Below are 17,750 nucleotides of genomic sequence, written 5' to 3'. Positions count from 1 at the left end.
AATTTTGAAAATCATACTAACCAAAATAAAATAAATGTTAAAAAAGTTAGAGAGATTATGAGTTTTCTTATTTACTCTACCAATAAAAATTTATTATTGTTTTTTCATTTTCAAAGAAAGCATTAAAAAGATTCTCATTTTGGTATTTTTTACTAAATTTTCACTAAAATTACTATTTTTTACCTTTTTTCCTCATTCATTTTGTTTTTTTGAGAAAAAAAAATTTAAATTTTCTAAACTAAATTCCCTGCATTAAAAAAAGTGTTTCAGATATTAGTATATAATTTTATTTTATTCTGATAAGGATATATAACAACATGTTTTAATTAATCATTGTGCTGCTATTCGTATTTTTATGACTCGCAAGGGCTTCCAAAATTATAATGTTTAACCACTTTGTATACGTTAAACATATTTTTTTTCTGATTGCTTAAAAATCTGCAAAGCTTTCGTATGTTAGTTGTTTAGTCGTTTGTAAAAAAATGAGGTAAGGTGCATTCGGGTTTCGTCATGATTTTTATTTTTACTTTTTGTGCACACCTCGTTCATGTCATTGAACGGATCTCATAATTTCGAGAATATTTTGCGCCTGTTTCATTGTGGGAGCATCAATCATCTTATTTTTGAACGTAAATGCTCCGACGCCGTCTTTCTCGTGCTCATCCCATGCCTTCAGTAACTCCGATGCCCATTCGACCTTTTCGGACGACGGCACAAACGCCTTTTGCACAATCTCCAACTGGCACGGATGAATGACTTGCTTCCCAGTGTATCCGAATTTGGCGCCTTCCTTTGCTTGCGCCTTCAAACCCTCGAGATTTGTGTAATCCGTGTATACCATATCGATGGCTTGCAAGTCAAATGCCTTGGCAACAGTTACGATCCGTTGTCGAGCATACAAAATCTCCTTTCCCTCCTCGGTGCGCGTTAATCCAGCTGACGCACAAAAATCATCACTGCCAAAGACAATGCTAACGGGAATAAACTTGGCACCTGGCACTTGACTCAATTGCACCGCGTACTCACAGAGCTCGGGCAAACGCATCACCGCTTTGCACGATTCCGCGTAGAAAATCAAGTTAATTTTGTGCTCGGCATCAGCCAGAGCTTTGTTTACCCAATCGGCAAACTGGCGAAGTTGCTCCGTTTCATTGTACTTCGGCAAGAGTATTGTTTCCGGTTTTATTTCGCCACCAAGGATTGTTTTTAGGTCCTCCTCGCACAAGTTGCTGCACACCGAGTTGACACGTACAGCCCATTCTGCACGACGATGCGATTCTTTATGACCTTCAACGGGGTTATTGCTACCGGCATCGAAGAAAGCACGAGCAATTTGACGAGCGGCGTCCTATTTTCATCGAAAAAATAAAATTTTAACGAAAAATTAATTTTAAATTGTATAAAAAAACTCACTTTTTTATTGTTCGCTACGCCATCCTCCAAATCCAAGGCAATGCAATCGGCCTCCAACTCGCGAGATTTGCGCAACTTTCGTTTATCGTCGCTGGGCACGTACATGAGAGCTCTTCGTGGCGTATGCACTTCGCGAATTGCGACATTGCGGAGTCCGTTTATCAAGCTCCGGCTCAAATTTTGCTTCTTGATAACATTCAACATTGTTTATGTCTCTTATCTGGCTTTCGGTTACGAATTTTATTTAAATGCAGTTCAATTGTACTTTGTGTGATGAAATTTCGCATATAATTACACTGTTTCTATTAATTTTTCGTTCGGTTTTGTGTGTATGTAGTTCTATTTTTTTTGTATTTGGAATTTGCAATTTGACCCGTTGATTATTTAATCATTTTTTTTTCTGTGCCAATTTTCTTTTATCAATTTTTTGGGAAATCTCAGTCTCAGACGTTGAGTTTTAGGACATTTTCTGCGTGTTGCGGAGTTGACCAATGCGGATAAGGAACAATTGGTTATGAATTTAGTAGCAGGTGTTTATTTTAGTATCAAAGCCGAATAAGAAAATTAAAAAAATGAAAATTCTGACTGTTTTAGATGTAAACAATGGCATTTGTACTCTCAGCCAATGCAACGTCGCCATTGGATGATTCAGTATTTGCTGGGCGGTGATTGGTTAAGGTCAGCGGTGAAAAAATGAGAGTGAGAGAATAATTCAAATGACAACAACTGTTAAGAATTTTCCAGGAAACTTTTCTAATCTAATGTGAAAATTCGTTTTGCAATGTCATCAAGCAGCCAATCAACTCCCGAGAGCAATTTTTCGCCCGTCACGGCACTAACGCCAAATATACACCAGTGATGTGTCTTAATTTGATCTAATTCGAGTACTTCGTGGATTTCTTGGGGACTCAGTGCACCAGGCATGTCTTGTTTGTTAGCGAGAACGAGCAAAGTAGCACCTAAAAAATAAATTTTATTGAAATTAAAACCACGAAAGTCATTTGAGAGCCGAAAAACTCACCAGCAAGTCGTTCCTCCTGCAATAATTTTCCCAATTCTTCTTTACAAGCATCAAGTCGCATCCGATCCGCACTATCGACGACCCATATCAACCCGTCTGTGCTCTCAAAGTAATTTCTCCAGTACGATCGCAGGGATTTCTGGCCTCCGACATCCCACATATTCAGTGTGTAGCCGCGATGTTCGATAGTTTTGATGTTAAAACCAAGTGTGGGTGAAATTTCGTCAATTGGCTCGCCATTGAACCTCTTGAGAATTGTGGTTTTTCCGGCATTATCGAGACCGAGTAACAGGATTCGCATCTCTTTTTCCTTCTGTCGCATTTTCTTCAGCACTGTGAGAAAGCCCATCTTGATGATTTTACGATTTAGACCAGGATGAGTGACTAATATCGGGATAATTGATAAAATTCGAGAAAATCACTCGAATCCAGGTGACGAAGGAATGATTTTTGGATGATTTTATGTAAGTTTGTTCAATTTAAATCCAAGTTACTTTGAATTTTTGCCTTAAAATCGAATAAAATGACGAATTCCTTGCAGATGTTGATTTATGATGTAAACAAAGAATATTTTTGGGCAGCCCGTAAACGTCATTTGAATGTCAAAAAGGTGCCGGCAAAAAACTGCTCGATTCAGAAACTCAATTTTCTTTAATTTAAGACCTTTATATTGCATCGAAAGCCAAAAAATACGTGATAAGAAAATAGACGAGCCTCAAAACTGACAAAAGATCTCAAAATTTTGGGACTTTAAGTGTTTTTCGTACTAAAATCAGATCTTTGCAATTTCACAACCATGGATAAAAGGTTAGAAAGTTGTTATTTTTGTTCAAATTTCATGTTTAAATCTTGTATTTTTAACAGCCTAACATCACCGAACCGTTCCTTGCTCAACCAAAGTCTGCAACTTCAGGTCACAAACAAACACAGACGCAATTGTTTGACTTACGGAGCGTTAAATGCACTTTTTCTCGCAATTCTCTGGTTTGACATCTCCCAGCAATGTCCATACTCGGTCTCATACTGGTATTATGTAGAATACGTCGCTGCTGGAATTTTAGGTGTTAGTCTCCTGTACAACATCTTGAGTTATGTCTATCACCGATTTCTGGTGTCGCCGCTTGTTGTGACCGAAGAACAACGCAAACTCTTGCGATTGGATGACGTTGATGGAAGTTTCGTAGTTTCGCCTGCTAAGAGTCAAAAACTGAATACGACAATGGATAAAGCTGCTGCTGCAAATATGAATGTCTCTTCTTTGAGCTGGCAATCGTACAATGAAGGAAATACCGGCATCTCGTCCGCTTCATGGGCATTCAACAAGACATCACAATCGTTCGACAGTCCGTCCTTTAATTTGATGAACGTTTCCGCCGACATGAGTTTCAATCAAAGCATGCCAAATAATGTGTCGGGCATCGCGCATCGTAACTACAACAACAAATCCGAAATTATCACCGACACAAAGCGCATCAAGCAATATTTGAAGGAAACGAATGAGGCGGAAGCCAAAAATGCCAACATTTTACCGGATAATAATTTGACCCAAACGAACGAGAGTTTCACGAGCTTCTGGAATAATTGTCGTTTTGATGATTTGAGTGCCTTGCTCAAGACTTCGTTATACCAACTGTCTCCCAGCACAAATTCCGCTTCATCTCCGTCCTCCAAGCAAAATCCTCTGAAAGACGAAACCGGTCTCGGCAAGATTTTAGACGGCAATTCGGAAGTTTTGAAGAAAATCCCGTCGGAAAAGCTCTCTGCATATGTCGCTAATCTGCGTATCTGGATCGCCGACACAATTTTGCATCGTCTCGTAAAGGAATTCGATTACATCAATGAGAAACTGAAGACTCGTGGGTTCTCCGATATCCAAGTTGGAGCTGTCGGATTGGAACGTTTGAAGAAAACCGCAGAAAATCATCAATTGGTAGCACTTTACGTGCCAACACTCCCGATGATCATTCCCTTCTTGGAAATGTCCACGAATCAAGAGTACCTGTGCAAGCGAATTCGTGATCTGGCACACGGAAAATGCATTTCAGACTATCGTTGGAACTCGGGAGCACCGTACGGAGGTGCCTCGTGGAACGATCATTTGCCCACAGACACCGCCATTCTTTTCCATTTGATTTGCACCTACTTTGACAGTCAATTGATGCCACTTCCGAACCGTGATCGCCCGTTCTACAGTCAATACGTGATCGAAGTGGATGGCAACAAGAAATCGCAAACGGAGATTCTGAGTGAAGTCAAGAACAAAGCAAAGTGTGCAATTCTCTGCATGAATCCGATGAAGCCGAAAATTAATTTTATCAGTGACGATATCATTCATACTTGTGCTCATGTAAGTTTATTTTATTTGCTTAGGCTGCTCCAAATTTATTTCGAACTTTTTTGAACGAGTTTTTTTTCGCGAGGTAAAATAAAAAAATAGGTTTTGAAATATTTTTCATGTTTTCTAAAGTGTAAAGTTTTGTTAATTTTTTTCTTTTACTAAAATTTCCTAAGAAAAAAATCTAAATTTTTTATTTGTATTTTAGTTACAATTTAAATTTGAGGTATACTAATTTTAAATTTATTTCAAAAAATGAAGAAATTTTGTGAAAAATACTTATAGTGAAGACAATCCATGTTAAAATAATAATTTCAGCATAAATATTACAAAATTAAAAATTAAAAAAAAAAATCTTGAAAAACATTTAAAAAAAGGCCAAAAAACTGATTTTTTTAAAATTAAATTTCAATTTTTTAAACCAAAACAAAAAAAAAATTACTAAAAAAATATTGGAGGAAAAATATTACTTAAAATATTTAATTAAAATCTTATATTTACCCAAAAATTTATCATTTCAGGACCGCAACAACTTATTTTACGTCATCATCCAGTTCCTATTGTTCATGAAGAGCCGCAACGACTCCTTGTTAGAGGGCGTCAGCTTGGGCAGACGTGGTATCAACATCATGTGCTGCGTAGAAGAAGACACAAATTGACTGAATGGACCAAAGAGTCACAACCCAAACTCTTGTTTTTCGATTAAATGTTAATATTAATGCTCGAACGCAACTTAATTTCAATTATATGTACTAAATACTGTTAAACGCGATGATAATATTAAAGACAGATTAAATTTATATGAAATATTAAAGAAAATTACGCTTCTTTATAAATCACATGGAGACGCCTGGTCTTAACGCGACTCGAACATTGACCCTCATTTTTTGGAATTTTTCACCAAATCACTTCACAGCGCTTGGCGTCACTTGTCAACATTTAATAGTCCAATTTCAACATCAAATGTGTGATTTCCTAGTTAAAAATTTCATAAAATCACCTCTTTGCTTGAAAATATTCATCTCTGAAAAATTTATTGTTTGTTTTATAAAAAATGACTCGTAAAAAGCTACATTGTTATGTCATGTCGAAGAATAAAAACAAACAAATGTGCCATAAATTATTTAAAGAAAAATCCATTCAAAAGTCATCATCAAGTGAAGAATCTATAAAAATTTTCTCTTTAACGAACGACATGACACGCAACCGGTCAACGAAGAAAATTTGTCGCACATATTTTGCTAAACGAATAAATTCCACATTGAGAAAATAAATAATTACGGGTGTCAAACAAATTGATATACACATTTTTAAACACATAAAATACCTGAGATAGTTTTTTTTGCCGATTTTTCGTTTGAAAAGTGATCGCATTAAAATTCTTCATCTTCGTCGGCTATTTCTCGAGGTGTGTTTGGGCAAAGAAAAATGGTCGTAGATGAGAAGTCATTACTCATGATGTCGTGTGGAGCAAATTTTTGCTTGACCTTCACTCATATTCCAAAGTTGCTTCCAGCTTTTGGTGTTTGGCGATGACACTTCACGTGCCTCATCCCACAAATCATTATCATCCAATCAAAATTTCTATCACACTTAAGAGTAAATTAATGAAATAAAAATTTTGTCACACAATTTTGCTAACAACATTTTTTTTTGCTTCTCGTGGTCGATCATGCGACCAAAGTAGATGCGTGTAAATATATCATCAGACATGTCGAAAACCACTATATTTTTGCTAATACAATATTCTCCACCTCCACTCATCATTGTCGTTGTCGTCGTCCGCATGCATTTTCGTTTGAACACAATTTTTTTTCTTTGACATAATTGTTTGAAAATAGCAGTTTAATAATTTTTGGCTGACTTTTTGGCGTACATCGACCAACGTTTTCTTGTCGTAATTTGTTATTCTTCTCTAATTTTAAATTAGTGTGTATTTTGGTCCGTTCGAACGTTGCGAGCGCGATATTTTTAGCATCAACTGGTTATAATAAGCAATAATAATGCACATCATTAAGTTATTAATAAATTGTCATTTAATTATTTTTGTCGTGTGTAAGGCAATTTTGTATGAATGGAAAAGTTAAGTCATTCAGAAAGTTTTTAATTGGAGTTCTGTACCAAGTTAAAAATTTAGTAAGATCTGAAAAAATGTTAACTTAACAATTTTAAATAAAAATTTATATGTTTTGAAATTCTTTAATGAATCTCATAAGAAATTTCGGTTTTTATTGAACATTTTGCTTTACCAGGGACAACTTTTTATAAATTTTATTTAATTAAAACTACATTCTAATTTTTTGTTTAATTTGATATTTCTTTAATTTTTGATAAAATTTAATTTTTTCACTTCTTTCGTTTTATCGCATTTCGTGTACGTACTCAAAATTTCGCCAAAATTTGCTATTATTTATTAAAAACGTGAATTTTGGTTCAAAGAACATTGGGTGTTCTTTTTTTTATTTTAAAAAAAAAATAAGTAATAAATAATTATTATTTAAATTTAGAATAAAAATAATTTTGCAAAATAAATTTGTTTAAGTTGACCATAAATATAGTAACGAAATAAAATGTTTTTATTTTTAAAACGTTAAAATTTTATGTCTAGGTTGAATAGTGACCTAAAATTTTCTAACACTTTTTTTAAAAATTATTTTATAAAATAAATTTTTAGTCAAAAATATTAATTTTCTTAATTGAATTAAGCCAAAAAATTAAAAAAAAAACGGGAATGATGAAAAAAAAAATAAAAATTTATTTACCTACTTTTTCCCAATTTTATTGTCATGAACAACGGACATCTCTCCATCAAACCCAAAAAAATATCTTGTTAAATGCTCTTCAAACATCATAATTCATAAATTTTCAAGCATCCTAATTTTCGTAAATCGACAAAAAAAATTTGACAGAAACAACAAACATTTTCATGTTCATTACTGGGATCATTTGATCTGTAATTGACAGACCGTAACTTTTGCTTGCTATACAAAATTTATGATTAACTCAGTATAAAATAAAATAATAATGATGATGCTTTGTGATGCTGATGATGATGAGGAGGAAAAAGTCACTGATGATTTATTATTGGCACTGCATCCATTATAATTATTAATTATTTGTTTAAAGACACACACAAGCACGGTCTGCTCGCTTATGATCTCGTTGGAATTCGAAGGTTACGTAACGCGCGATGTTTATCTCGATGATCGACGATTTTGCGAGAAAATACCGGAAAATCCCGTTGCGAGGCATAAAAAAAGTTTACAAAGTGTTATTAATGTTGCGTTTGCAGCAAAATTAAATTGACCCGAAATGTTAATAGAGTATGTCACCTTAATTGTCATCATCATTTACTTTTTATTAGCTTCTCTCATGTTTCTCTCTCGTGTCGCGAATTCCAAACACAACTAATTTTTAACTGATATTTTGGCACAAACAATGACATCTTTGGTTAATTTGTTATTAAGATTGACACGAAAAACGTGGGACTTCACGCAGATCGCAGATTTCCACAGGTTTGCATCAACAAAAAGAATGTCTGGAAATGTTCAATCATGTTTTACTTTTTTCTCTGTTTACCTATTTTTTCGGCAGGTATGCACACGCGAGTTCCGTCGAAATTAAAGTCTGTCATTACGCACATTTTGAGCGTACCTACGTGGATGCCGCAATGACGTATTATGATTAAAGCAAACAAGAGCAAATTCCAATTTGTCTATAACTATGTAGTTTATACACTTTTGAAGGCAGTACACGATACATGAACAAAATATGAAAAATAAGAAATTTTTCGTGAAGACGTCTAAATAGATCAGAGTAAATTGCTATTATATGTTTTCGGTTTTTTTTTCTCATTTTTCGAAAATGTGTATAACATAATATTGTTACGTTTTTCCATTAGTTTTTAATAAAGGTAGGGAGCCAATTTTCAAATTTTTGATGCGTACATGAAACTTTTCAGTAGGCAGGTATTTTTGTGGACTTTTGAGGTTCTGAGGACTAAAAAAATAGAAAAAATACGAAATAAGTATTTTTATTTTTTTTTTATTTTGCAATACTAAAAAAAGTTTCATTATTCTAATAATTTAAGAGAAATTCTTGGGAAAAGTAAATAAAATGAGGAATTTTTTAAAAATAATTTTTTATTTAAAAAAGTTTTTTTTTGGCTAAATAAAAAACAATCACTATAAAATGCATTTTTTCTACTTTTGACCTAAAATCTAAATTTTTTAAAAATTTTATAAAATGTTTTTTTTTAATTGAACGAAATGTTTTTAAAGTTTTTTTTCGAGATTTTTTATTTAGAATTTTTATTTTTTTAAAGCTAAGAATTTTTTTAAATTTATTAAAAAAATCTTTTTTAAATTTGTCGTAATTTTATGGTTTAATTTTTTTAAAATTTAAATAATACTTCATAGATTATTGATAAATTTTCACATTTTAATTTAAATTTCTGTAATACTCGATGTCATATCATTGATTAAAATCTTATCTTTTTAATTAAAATATCAAAAAAGTTTAAACTAAATTTTTTTTTTTGACATGAAAAGCTTTTAAACGACTCTGCCTATCTTGTTTTCGTCGTCATCTATTGAGAAGTGCTCGACCTGTCTATTCTCCCGTGCGAACATCTTCCGCATCGCATCTCCCGTACAACATCACACGTAAATCCAAAAAACTTTTGTGCAAAAATAATCTATTTTCCTAAATCCACAATGAATTTTTGTCAGTGTTACCGCGGTGTTCCATCAGTTAACTTCGCACCATCAACGATTTAACGCACGTCCCTCCATTGATTTCCATAAAAATAAAATAAAAATAAATAATAATTAAAATCGCTCTAAAATAATTGAATTTTCTGTGAACAAACCCGTAATTTAATACTCAAAAAAATAATCAAATAGTTTATCATGGTAACGACCAATTTTTTTTATAAACTTCAATATCGATTTTTTTCCTAATTACATCATCTCATTATTTTTTTAATCACCTCATTCGTTTTTTTTTGTTTAAAAATGTCATTTAGTTCGTGCAAAAAAAAATTGTAATTTTCCCTCTATCAGATTTCAATTAATCTATTTAATTGCTTGCGTTCTTTTTTGATTTCCTCCGTTCACACGACGAAGTAATTTATATGCAAAAGATCAAATCACAAATTTTCAATTGAATATTTAAATGACTTTTAGTTCGTGTCATGTCAAGGAATTCGATTTAGCGAAATTTTTTTTTAAATATTCATATCATTCGTTTTCCATCATTGCTGATTTATTGCCGACACTTAATTTTTTTATTTTTTACTTTTTTTTTGGCGATCGCTTGTCATGTTCGTGTGGGCTATTTATAAAATTATGCTTTTTCCAATAATCGCGTCGTCGTCGTCGTTTGAAAAGTGTCACATAACATCGTATACTTCGTGTTTGTTTTTTAATGTGTGTTATAAAAGTAATTAATTTAAATGTCCCGTGAAATTATGAGTGTGATCTATATTTTATGACGAGAAATAACTCATAAAATGTGAATGGAATCTGCTTTTGCAGGTGTAGTTAAAGGAGTTTAGATTTATGTGCTAAAGTGTTGTTAAAATGAAATAAAAAATAGAAAAGTACCAGGCGTCTCCTGTTACAAAGGAAGAATATTAATGACAGGAATTTGAAAAAAATAAAAAAGTTTCCGAAGAATAAAGTTTGATTTGACTGCAATAAAAAGTGAAACTAAATTTTTTATTGCAAAATGACTTTTTCCTGAATTATTGGGTTCTATTTAAAATAATTAAAAAATAAATAAATTTAATTTTAGGTAATTTTTTATGTAAATAAAAATATATTTTTTTTATGTAAAGAAAAAACTTGAAAAAAAGAATTAAAAAATATATTTTGGTTTGTTGAAATATTTAACTTCAGAGAAAAAATAAATTATTTTACCTTTTTTTTTTTGTAGCAAAACAATTTTTTTTTTCATTCATGTAAGATTTTTTTTCTTATTTTATTTTTGAGATCAAATAAAAAAGGATCAACAATCCTCCAATGAAAGTTAAATAATGAAGCAAATCGATATGTCATCTACAAAACTTTATTCAAACAGTCATTTCCTCTTAATATGATTGTGCGTTCTATAAAAAATATCAATGCTTGAAGTTGAAGAATCTTCACTGAATAAATATAACAAAACATTAAATAAATGAAAAAATTCTTCATGTAAGAGATTGCCCTCTTGAAAATATTGATTGTGAAGAAAAATAAGTAATTTCCACGTTTGACGTTCTGATTAAGGATAAAACAAGATAAAATTTTTGTAAAAAAAATATTTTGATGAAATCGCTCTAAAAATCCCATATTTTATTGCACAACAAAAATTAAATCATCAAAAACCGTTGATCCACCGTTTGCGGCCAAAACGAAATTGTATCTTTTTCCTCAGGTACAAAACAAATGCATTTGATAAATCAATTTATCTTTTCATTCGTTGTTATGCACATTCTGAAAGGCCATTATTAGTCGTGCCTATAATAAAAGCGAAATAATTTGAATAATTGAGTCACTTGAGTACGGAACAAAGGAAAGTTTATGAATTATTATAATTATCACTCGTTTTTTCACACACCCGTCGAATGCGAAAAAACAAATTGGCCAAATTCTGCCAAGAAAATATTTCATACAATAAAATTACACTTGATTCATTTTCATTAATTATTTTCACTGCCCACTAAATAAAATATTTTCGGAATCACATTTTTTTTTGTTTGTTTCGTTGAACATAAATATTTCCTCACGTCTTCATCTCGTTCGTTCGTTCGTTCGCGCGCGCGATGCTCCGTCGATATTATTATTGATTTTAGATAGATATTTATTTATAAATAATGTTAAAAGCCAATAAAATTTTCGACTAACCACAAAGCCAAAAGAAGAGGAAGAAGGTATCGTGGTCGAGTAGTGAACTCGAGTGTTGTGTGTGTGCGCGCTGCATTTTTGAGTAAATAATAAATGTTATAAAATTTCTGTCTAAAATTAATCTATAATCAATTGCAATGTGAAGGGTTCTATGCATTTATGTGATATAGATGGATAGATAGACAGACATGCATCGGAATTTCGTTGTATTTTAGAGAAAATAATTTCGGCTTAATTTTAGTGTTCAATCGAGCTTTGCAATAATAATAACTCTCTCCTTGCCTTGAGTGGTGATTGAAAAAAAATTTTTTTTCGTTCGCGCAAACCACAAGACATAAAAGAAAATGGATTTTGTAATAAATTCACGTTTTTATTCGTTTTATTCGGTTTTTAATCGCATTATTTTTGTTTTCTCTCTTTCCATTCACTTTCCAAACAAAGGATGCCGATGACGAAAAAATGCCCATTCTGCGAAAGGCTTTCCAGATGTTCGACACCACGAAATCCGGATATATTGAGACGATTAAGATCTCGACGTTGCTGAACACAATGGGCCAGTTGTTCGATGAGGCAGAGTTACAAGCGCTAATTGACGAGAATGACCCAGATGCAACGGGAAAAGTGAATTTCGATGCATTTTGTAATATTGTGGCGACGTTCCTGGAAGAGGAAGATGACGAAGCGATGCAACAGGAGTTGAAAGAGGCGTTTCGGTTATACGATCGCGAAGGAAATGGTTACATTACAACGAGGTAAGCTAAAAAGTGAAAGAAAAAAATTATGAGTTTGTCATAAAAAGTTAAAAGTTTTGAAATATTTTTAAAAAAATATGGTTAAAGTCAGATTAAATTGTGTTAAAATAGCTCAAAAAAAAATAATGTGTGGAGTGGAAGCTAAATTATTTAGCAAAATATATATGAAAATTTTTGAAAATTTAAAAAATAAATCCTTAGTGAATGAAATTAATGTCTAACGTACAAAAAATAATTTTCTTTAAAAAAATACGTACAGAGATGAAAAAAGTGAATTTTTTCTGGATTCAACATTATTTCTCAAGATAATGATATATGTAAAAAATCGAAAAATATTAACATTTTTAAAGTGGTTTTTGATGTGAAAAATTTTTAAAATCATAATTTTCTTAAAAAATTAATATTTTTTTAAAGATTTTTAAAAATTTCTTTGCAATAATTAAAAAATAATCAAATTATTTAAAATTTGTTTAAAATTAATTATTTTTAATTAATTAATAATTGATCATTTTTTAATTAATTATTATCATTAAAAACTCACACTTTTAAATTTTTTTTATTTTTTTCAGTACCTTAAAAGAAATCTTAGCTGCCCTCGACGACAAACTGTCCAGCTCCGACTTGGATGGCATCATCGCTGAAATCGACACTGACGGATCCGGAACTGTTGACTTCGATGGTGAGATATTCTCCAGACTTTTCTTCGTCTTTCCTTCTAACAAAAATTAATTTTTCACAGAATTTATGGAAATGATGACTGGCGATTAAATCAAAAAATCATTTAAGCATCTAATCGCGTTCCTACAACTCGACCACTGTCAAAAAAACCTCCTTTCTGAGAAATCCCCATAATTGAATCAACCGTCGTCAACGTGCCTTCCTTTGATATTCTGTGTTTTTTCCGTTATTTATCTAGTTGTACGTTAGAGACTCTCCGTCATCACTCACGTTTAATCAAAACCAACCGACAAATTTCACACACACGATGTTTGTAAAAAAAATAAATTTGTTGTACTTCCCGTGATTTCCTGGAATTATCATAATAAAGAAAGCAACAAAAAAGTTGATAGTATTATTATGTGAATAAAAACCAAATTATTATAAATAAATAAGGAAACAAGCAAAAAAGCGAGTGAAAAACGCTGTATAATGAGATATTAAACACCAAGAAATGTGCCTTTATTTCCGTTTCTTGCAAATTTGTGTGAAATGCCAGGCGAACGTATGAACAAGTAGTCATTGTTGGCGTAATTGATATGTTGGCAAAGGTTTCGTCGTCGTCGTTGTTGTTGTTGTTGTTGTTGCTGTGAGTTCGCTCCTCGACTCGGCCTTTGTCATGACAGGCGGTTTGAGTGGTAAGGTAACGCAATGCAAAAAGGACGAAAATCGTGAGAAAGAGAAAGCGATTCGCTCTCGTTAACTTTATAGTTTTGTACGCAACAGCAGGATATGTTATCATTTACTCTCGTCTGCTCTCTCATTTTATTGCTTTGAGTAGTTTTGAACTGCTGATTGTTGGAATGTTCAAATATTTTTTTTTTTTATATTTTTATTTTTAATGAATTTCATTCTCAGAGTGATTTTTAGCAAAAAAAAAAGTTTTGAAAAAATTTTTTGTCCAAAAATAATTTTATCGGCTTTTATCGATATTTGAAGGTTCAGAGGTCATTAACTCATTGATAAGATGAAGTCACTTGGGAATCCGTTCGACCGTTAGTCGTATCTGTTACGCGCAACGAGTCGAGAGTTCTCATACCGAATCCCTGTTTTTCGAAAAAGTTTGTTCGTGTTTGGCATGTGACGTAGATAACGTAAAATAAGCATCACCGCAGTCATCATCGTGACATGAAAAGAAGAAAATTGTCGGAAAATTCAAGTTGGGATTTTTTGTGGCTTCATTTTATTCTCGTCGAATATCTATCTAATTCTCATCAAATTTTGGATATTTTAAAAATATTTATTTTATTTTAATTAACTATTATTTAAGTTTTTTATTTTAATAAATAAATAAAATTTTTTTTCTGGTTTTTTACCATAAAAATTAAAGTGTAAAATCATGAAATTAATTAAAATTAAAAAATATTTTTACTTTATTTTTATTTGACTTTTCTTAATTTTTTATTTAAATAAATATTTATTATTTTTTTTTGCCAGTTTTTGATTATTTAAAATTTATATTTTTTTAAATATTTTCTAAAATGGATTTTTTTTTAATTTTTTGTAAAAATTTTAAATTAAATTCTAGAGTTCAATTTAAAGCTTATATAAAAAAAATATAAAAAATCTGAAATTTAATTATTTTTCACAAAAATTAAAAAAAAGAACATTTTTTTCTGTATTTACAGAAAGTCTACCAAAACTTTCCTTCTCCGTGAGCTTTTTCCTTTATCTAAACACAACTACGCCATAACAAACACGAAACTCCGTACCACCACACAGAAAATACGAAAACGACGACGAAACATTAAAAGCATAAGGATACATGCCGTTAGTGACGTCAAACAGGATAATTTATACCCATAGCCTACACTCGTATATTTCCAATGCTGTACACGGAGAACGAGAGAGCGGGAGAGATGAAATTTTCCGAAAAGCATAAAATGTGTGTCGTCGTTAATCGTGCACGTAACGCTACACACACACGCCGAAAAAATTTTTCCTTTCGCAACGAGATTGAAAAGTACATAATTTCAGTTCAGTACAATTTATGCTTCAATTCGGAACTTTTCTAATCAACATCAAGCTCTCGCATTCGAACACACACCAAAAAAAAAGAAAGAAAAAAATATTTAATAAAAAATATTAGCATTTTGTTAAGTTAGACTTCACACGAGTGCTTGTGTTGTGTGTGTTCCCTTTGCTGCAAACTGATTTTTTATTCTGTTTCGCTTAAAATGAAAATCAAGACGACAGTGTGGGTGCTCGCCTGAAGTAAATTTTCTAATCTAAATGCATTAAGAAACGAAAGAAAAAAATACAAACAATTTCGGAGAATTTTCCCGAAACACAAGGCAACGTGAAGGAGAAAGGGCAAAGGAAAGTGTTGTCTCAATAATATATTAAATACGATAAAAATAAACAATTTCCGAATAAATTACTTGGAAAATTGAAGTGTGACGTGAATATCGAAAAGTTGTTGGAGAAACACAAAAGGCAGTAAAATAATAATAAATCACACACACAAACACACAGAAAAGGATCAAAATAAGCAATAACTGTGTCTCCAAACTCGGTGAAAAATGAGAAACAAATAGTGACCTAGTGACGAAAGCCAGGGAAAAAAGTGAACCGTAAAGTAAATGTCAAACCACGCATACTGACCTAGTTTAAAAGGGAAAAAAATTCAATGCTCATGCACATCATTGGCTAAATGTGCATAATTTAAAAGCATTTGAATACCGTTTTAGTGCAGAGAAATAATAAAAGAGCTCCTGCGTTAAATGAGAGAGAGCTTATCTAGATGCAAATAAATTATTCAAGTGAATGCAGGGGGCAATTCAATCATTAGCTTACCTTTGAGCTCTTCGACCCGCTTCCCAAATTGAATTTCGTTCCCAATTAAACGTCAAAATATCGGAAATAAATTAGATTTTTTGTTCCTCTCCAGAAATGCCTCAAAAAGAACGTGTGTGTGAATTGTAAAGAAGAAGAAAAAGCTAATAATAGAGCAAAAAAAAAAAATAATAAAATTCACAAAGGAATTGAATTGAAATACATGAAAAACGCATAAGAACGATAAAAGGCCACAACGAAGGATGCAATAACGATGATGATAAGGTAGGTTGTTGTTTGTCGATTTTCTACATGAATTATTTCGTCATTAAGTGATAAGCAGTTGTAAAGTACGTGACAAAATCCGTGTTAATATGCGACAACATTACGCCGATGAAATGGAATCTTGTGAGTGGGAGTAATGTTGTCACCGTCATCGCGAAGTTCAATGGGGATTTAACCAATTTGTGATCATTTTTCGATAATAAATGTCGATTAAGATGCATGATAAGGTTAATAAACTGGATCTTCGGGGAATTTCGTTCAGGTATCGATCTTAAAGTATTTGAAAGTCTTTCCAAGTTATTGGCATTTTTGAACTCTCTTGTGGAATTTGTTACTTCACGTCAATTGTTGACATTACATTCCATAGAAATTTGTTCGATCCGATATAAGGATGTTACGAATTTCTAAAAAGTGCATTAAAAAGGCGCTATAAAAAATATTTGGTATCCTTAAAAATAAAAAAAATCTGTGGTATCTTGAGGAATTTTTTAGATGCAAAAGATGAATTTTATTTCAAGCAAATTCTTGTAATTTTGCACATTTATTTTTGAATATTGCTGTATCAGCTCATTTTGCTTCGTTTCATATTTTTCTGCATTTTTCTTTTTTTTTCAATTGAATGATTTCCTAAGAAAAAAATAGAAATAAATTGGTAAAAAAATATTTAAATTCAATATTAATATAATTTTTAAAATTTTCTGAAAAAGAGATTTTATTAGATTTTTTATTTTTTTGAGGATTAAAATCTTAATTTAATTTAGGCTCCTCCAAAATTTGAATATTTTAAACTTTTGTTTTTTAAGTTAAAAATTTTGCATTTCGAGAATTTTTAACCGAAAAAGATTTCTTAAACAAAAAAATATTTTTTTTTTAAAAATTGCTTAGTTTCAAAATTTTTTTGGCAGTTGTTTTTATCATTTTTCTAATTTTTAACTTGAAATGTTCTGAATTTTATTTTAGATTAACAATATCAATAAAGATACCTTGAGAAAAAAACCCAACTAAATATGTTCTCATGAATCGTCATAAAATATTTGATGCCGGTCATTTTATATTTAAAAAAAAGTATTCAAAAACTATTCCGAGAAAAAAGCGAAGGACAAATAGTTTTAAATAAATTTGCAATTCGCCTGAAACTCAAATTAATTCTATTGATTAAATAAAATTTAAAAAATTTTGTTTTTTAAGTTATATTAAAAATTTTAATGTACATTAAATGTCTTTTTTTCAAAATTAAAGTATTTTCCTGCAAAGTTTCATTTTAAAAAAGATCTTCCGGAAAATTAAAAATAAATAAATGTTTTACCTAAATTCACTTTTATCATTCCTGAAAAACAAAATTGCAGCAACACAATACATTTTATAATTCTCAAAGTCAAATGTCACTGCAGACGATTTCTCTTCTCAAATTTATTTGTCTTCTTCAGTAAGACCTAAAATTGAAATTTAGATGCTAGCTCAACTTCATGCACGATAAAAAATGACAAACGATTCTCCTTCTTCTCTTTTGTTTGTTTGTCATATGTTCCTTATATGTGCATCTTCATGTCTCTCATGTGCCATCA

At 31.3% G+C, this 17,750-nt stretch overlaps 4 protein-coding genes across 6 annotated transcripts; 2 read left to right on the top strand and 2 right to left on the bottom strand.

The window, feature by feature from the left end:
- Positions 1-279: 279 nt before the first annotated feature.
- LOC134829797 (citramalyl-CoA lyase, mitochondrial-like) lies at positions 280-1,782 on the bottom strand. Its single transcript, XM_063843057.1, has 2 exons — positions 1,414-1,782; positions 280-1,348 (listed from the first exon to the last, which is right to left on the bottom strand). Exons 1-2 carry the CDS (start codon positions 1,615-1,617, stop codon positions 551-553), a joined length of 1,002 nt encoding a protein of 333 aa, XP_063699127.1. The 5' UTR covers positions 1,618-1,782; the 3' UTR covers positions 280-550.
- A 143-nt stretch (positions 1,783-1,925) lies between these two features.
- Positions 1,926-3,053, bottom strand: LOC134829798 (ADP-ribosylation factor-like protein 2). Of its 2 annotated transcripts, XM_063843059.1 has the most exons (3): positions 2,929-2,988; positions 2,435-2,855; positions 1,926-2,372 (listed from the first exon to the last, which is right to left on the bottom strand). In XM_063843059.1, the coding sequence occupies exons 2-3, from the start codon at positions 2,781-2,783 to the stop codon at positions 2,167-2,169; spliced, it is 555 nt and encodes a 184-aa protein (XP_063699129.1). In that variant the 5' UTR covers positions 2,784-2,855; positions 2,929-2,988; the 3' UTR covers positions 1,926-2,166. The 2 variants fall into 2 exon arrangements, with proteins under 2 accessions (XP_063699129.1, XP_063699128.1); XM_063843058.1 differs by having other exon boundaries at positions 2,435-3,053.
- Positions 3,054-3,063: 10 nt separating this feature from the next.
- Positions 3,064-5,554, top strand: LOC134829796 (transmembrane protein 209-like). Its single transcript, XM_063843056.1, has 3 exons — positions 3,064-3,241; positions 3,299-4,781; positions 5,291-5,554. Exons 1-3 carry the CDS (start codon positions 3,231-3,233, stop codon positions 5,426-5,428), a joined length of 1,632 nt encoding a protein of 543 aa, XP_063699126.1. The 5' UTR covers positions 3,064-3,230; the 3' UTR covers positions 5,429-5,554.
- A 3,970-nt stretch (positions 5,555-9,524) lies between these two features.
- Positions 9,525-13,532, top strand: LOC134830518 (troponin C). 2 transcript variants are annotated; one of them, XM_063844026.1, is made up of 4 exons: positions 9,525-9,682; positions 12,098-12,408; positions 12,978-13,087; positions 13,148-13,532. In XM_063844026.1, the coding sequence occupies exons 1-4, from the start codon at positions 9,680-9,682 to the stop codon at positions 13,174-13,176; spliced, it is 453 nt and encodes a 150-aa protein (XP_063700096.1). In that variant the 5' UTR covers positions 9,525-9,679; the 3' UTR covers positions 13,177-13,532. The 2 variants fall into 2 exon arrangements, with proteins under 2 accessions (XP_063700096.1, XP_063700095.1); XM_063844025.1 differs by lacking the exon at positions 9,525-9,682 and adding an exon at positions 11,926-12,009.
- The last annotated feature ends 4,218 nt before the right edge of the window (positions 13,533-17,750 follow it).

Source organism: Culicoides brevitarsis, chromosome 2, assembly GCF_036172545.1.
Source record: "Culicoides brevitarsis isolate CSIRO-B50_1 chromosome 2, AGI_CSIRO_Cbre_v1, whole genome shotgun sequence".
NCBI lineage: Eukaryota > Metazoa > Arthropoda > Insecta > Diptera > Ceratopogonidae > Culicoides > Culicoides brevitarsis.
This window is presented reverse-complemented; position numbering and strand designations above follow the sequence as displayed.

Bases quoted from the DNA above. Each gene is read 5' to 3' on its own strand.
- LOC134829797 (XM_063843057.1), bottom strand. From the start codon at position 1,617: ATGTTGAATGTTATCAAGAAGCAAAATTTGAGCCGGAGCTTGATAAAC. The intron at 1,349-1,413 runs GTGAGTTTTTTT...CGATGAAAATAG, and splicing joins GCGTAGCGAACAATAAAAAA to GACGCCGCTCGTCAAATTGC.
- LOC134829798 (XM_063843058.1), bottom strand. From the start codon at position 2,783: ATGGGCTTTCTCACAGTGCTGAAGAAAATGCGACAGAAGGAAAAAGAG. The intron at 2,373-2,434 runs GTGAGTTTTTCG...TTTATTTTTTAG, and splicing joins GCAGGAGGAACGACTTGCTG to GTGCTACTTTGCTCGTTCTC.
- LOC134829796 (XM_063843056.1), top strand. The intron at 4,782-5,290 runs GTAAGTTTATTT...TTATCATTTCAG, and splicing joins TCATTCATACTTGTGCTCAT to GACCGCAACAACTTATTTTA.
- LOC134830518 (XM_063844025.1), top strand. The intron at 12,409-12,977 runs GTAAGCTAAAAA...TATTTTTTTCAG, and splicing joins AATGGTTACATTACAACGAG to TACCTTAAAAGAAATCTTAG. The intron at 13,088-13,147 runs GTGAGATATTCT...AATTTTTCACAG, and splicing joins CGGAACTGTTGACTTCGATG to AATTTATGGAAATGATGACT.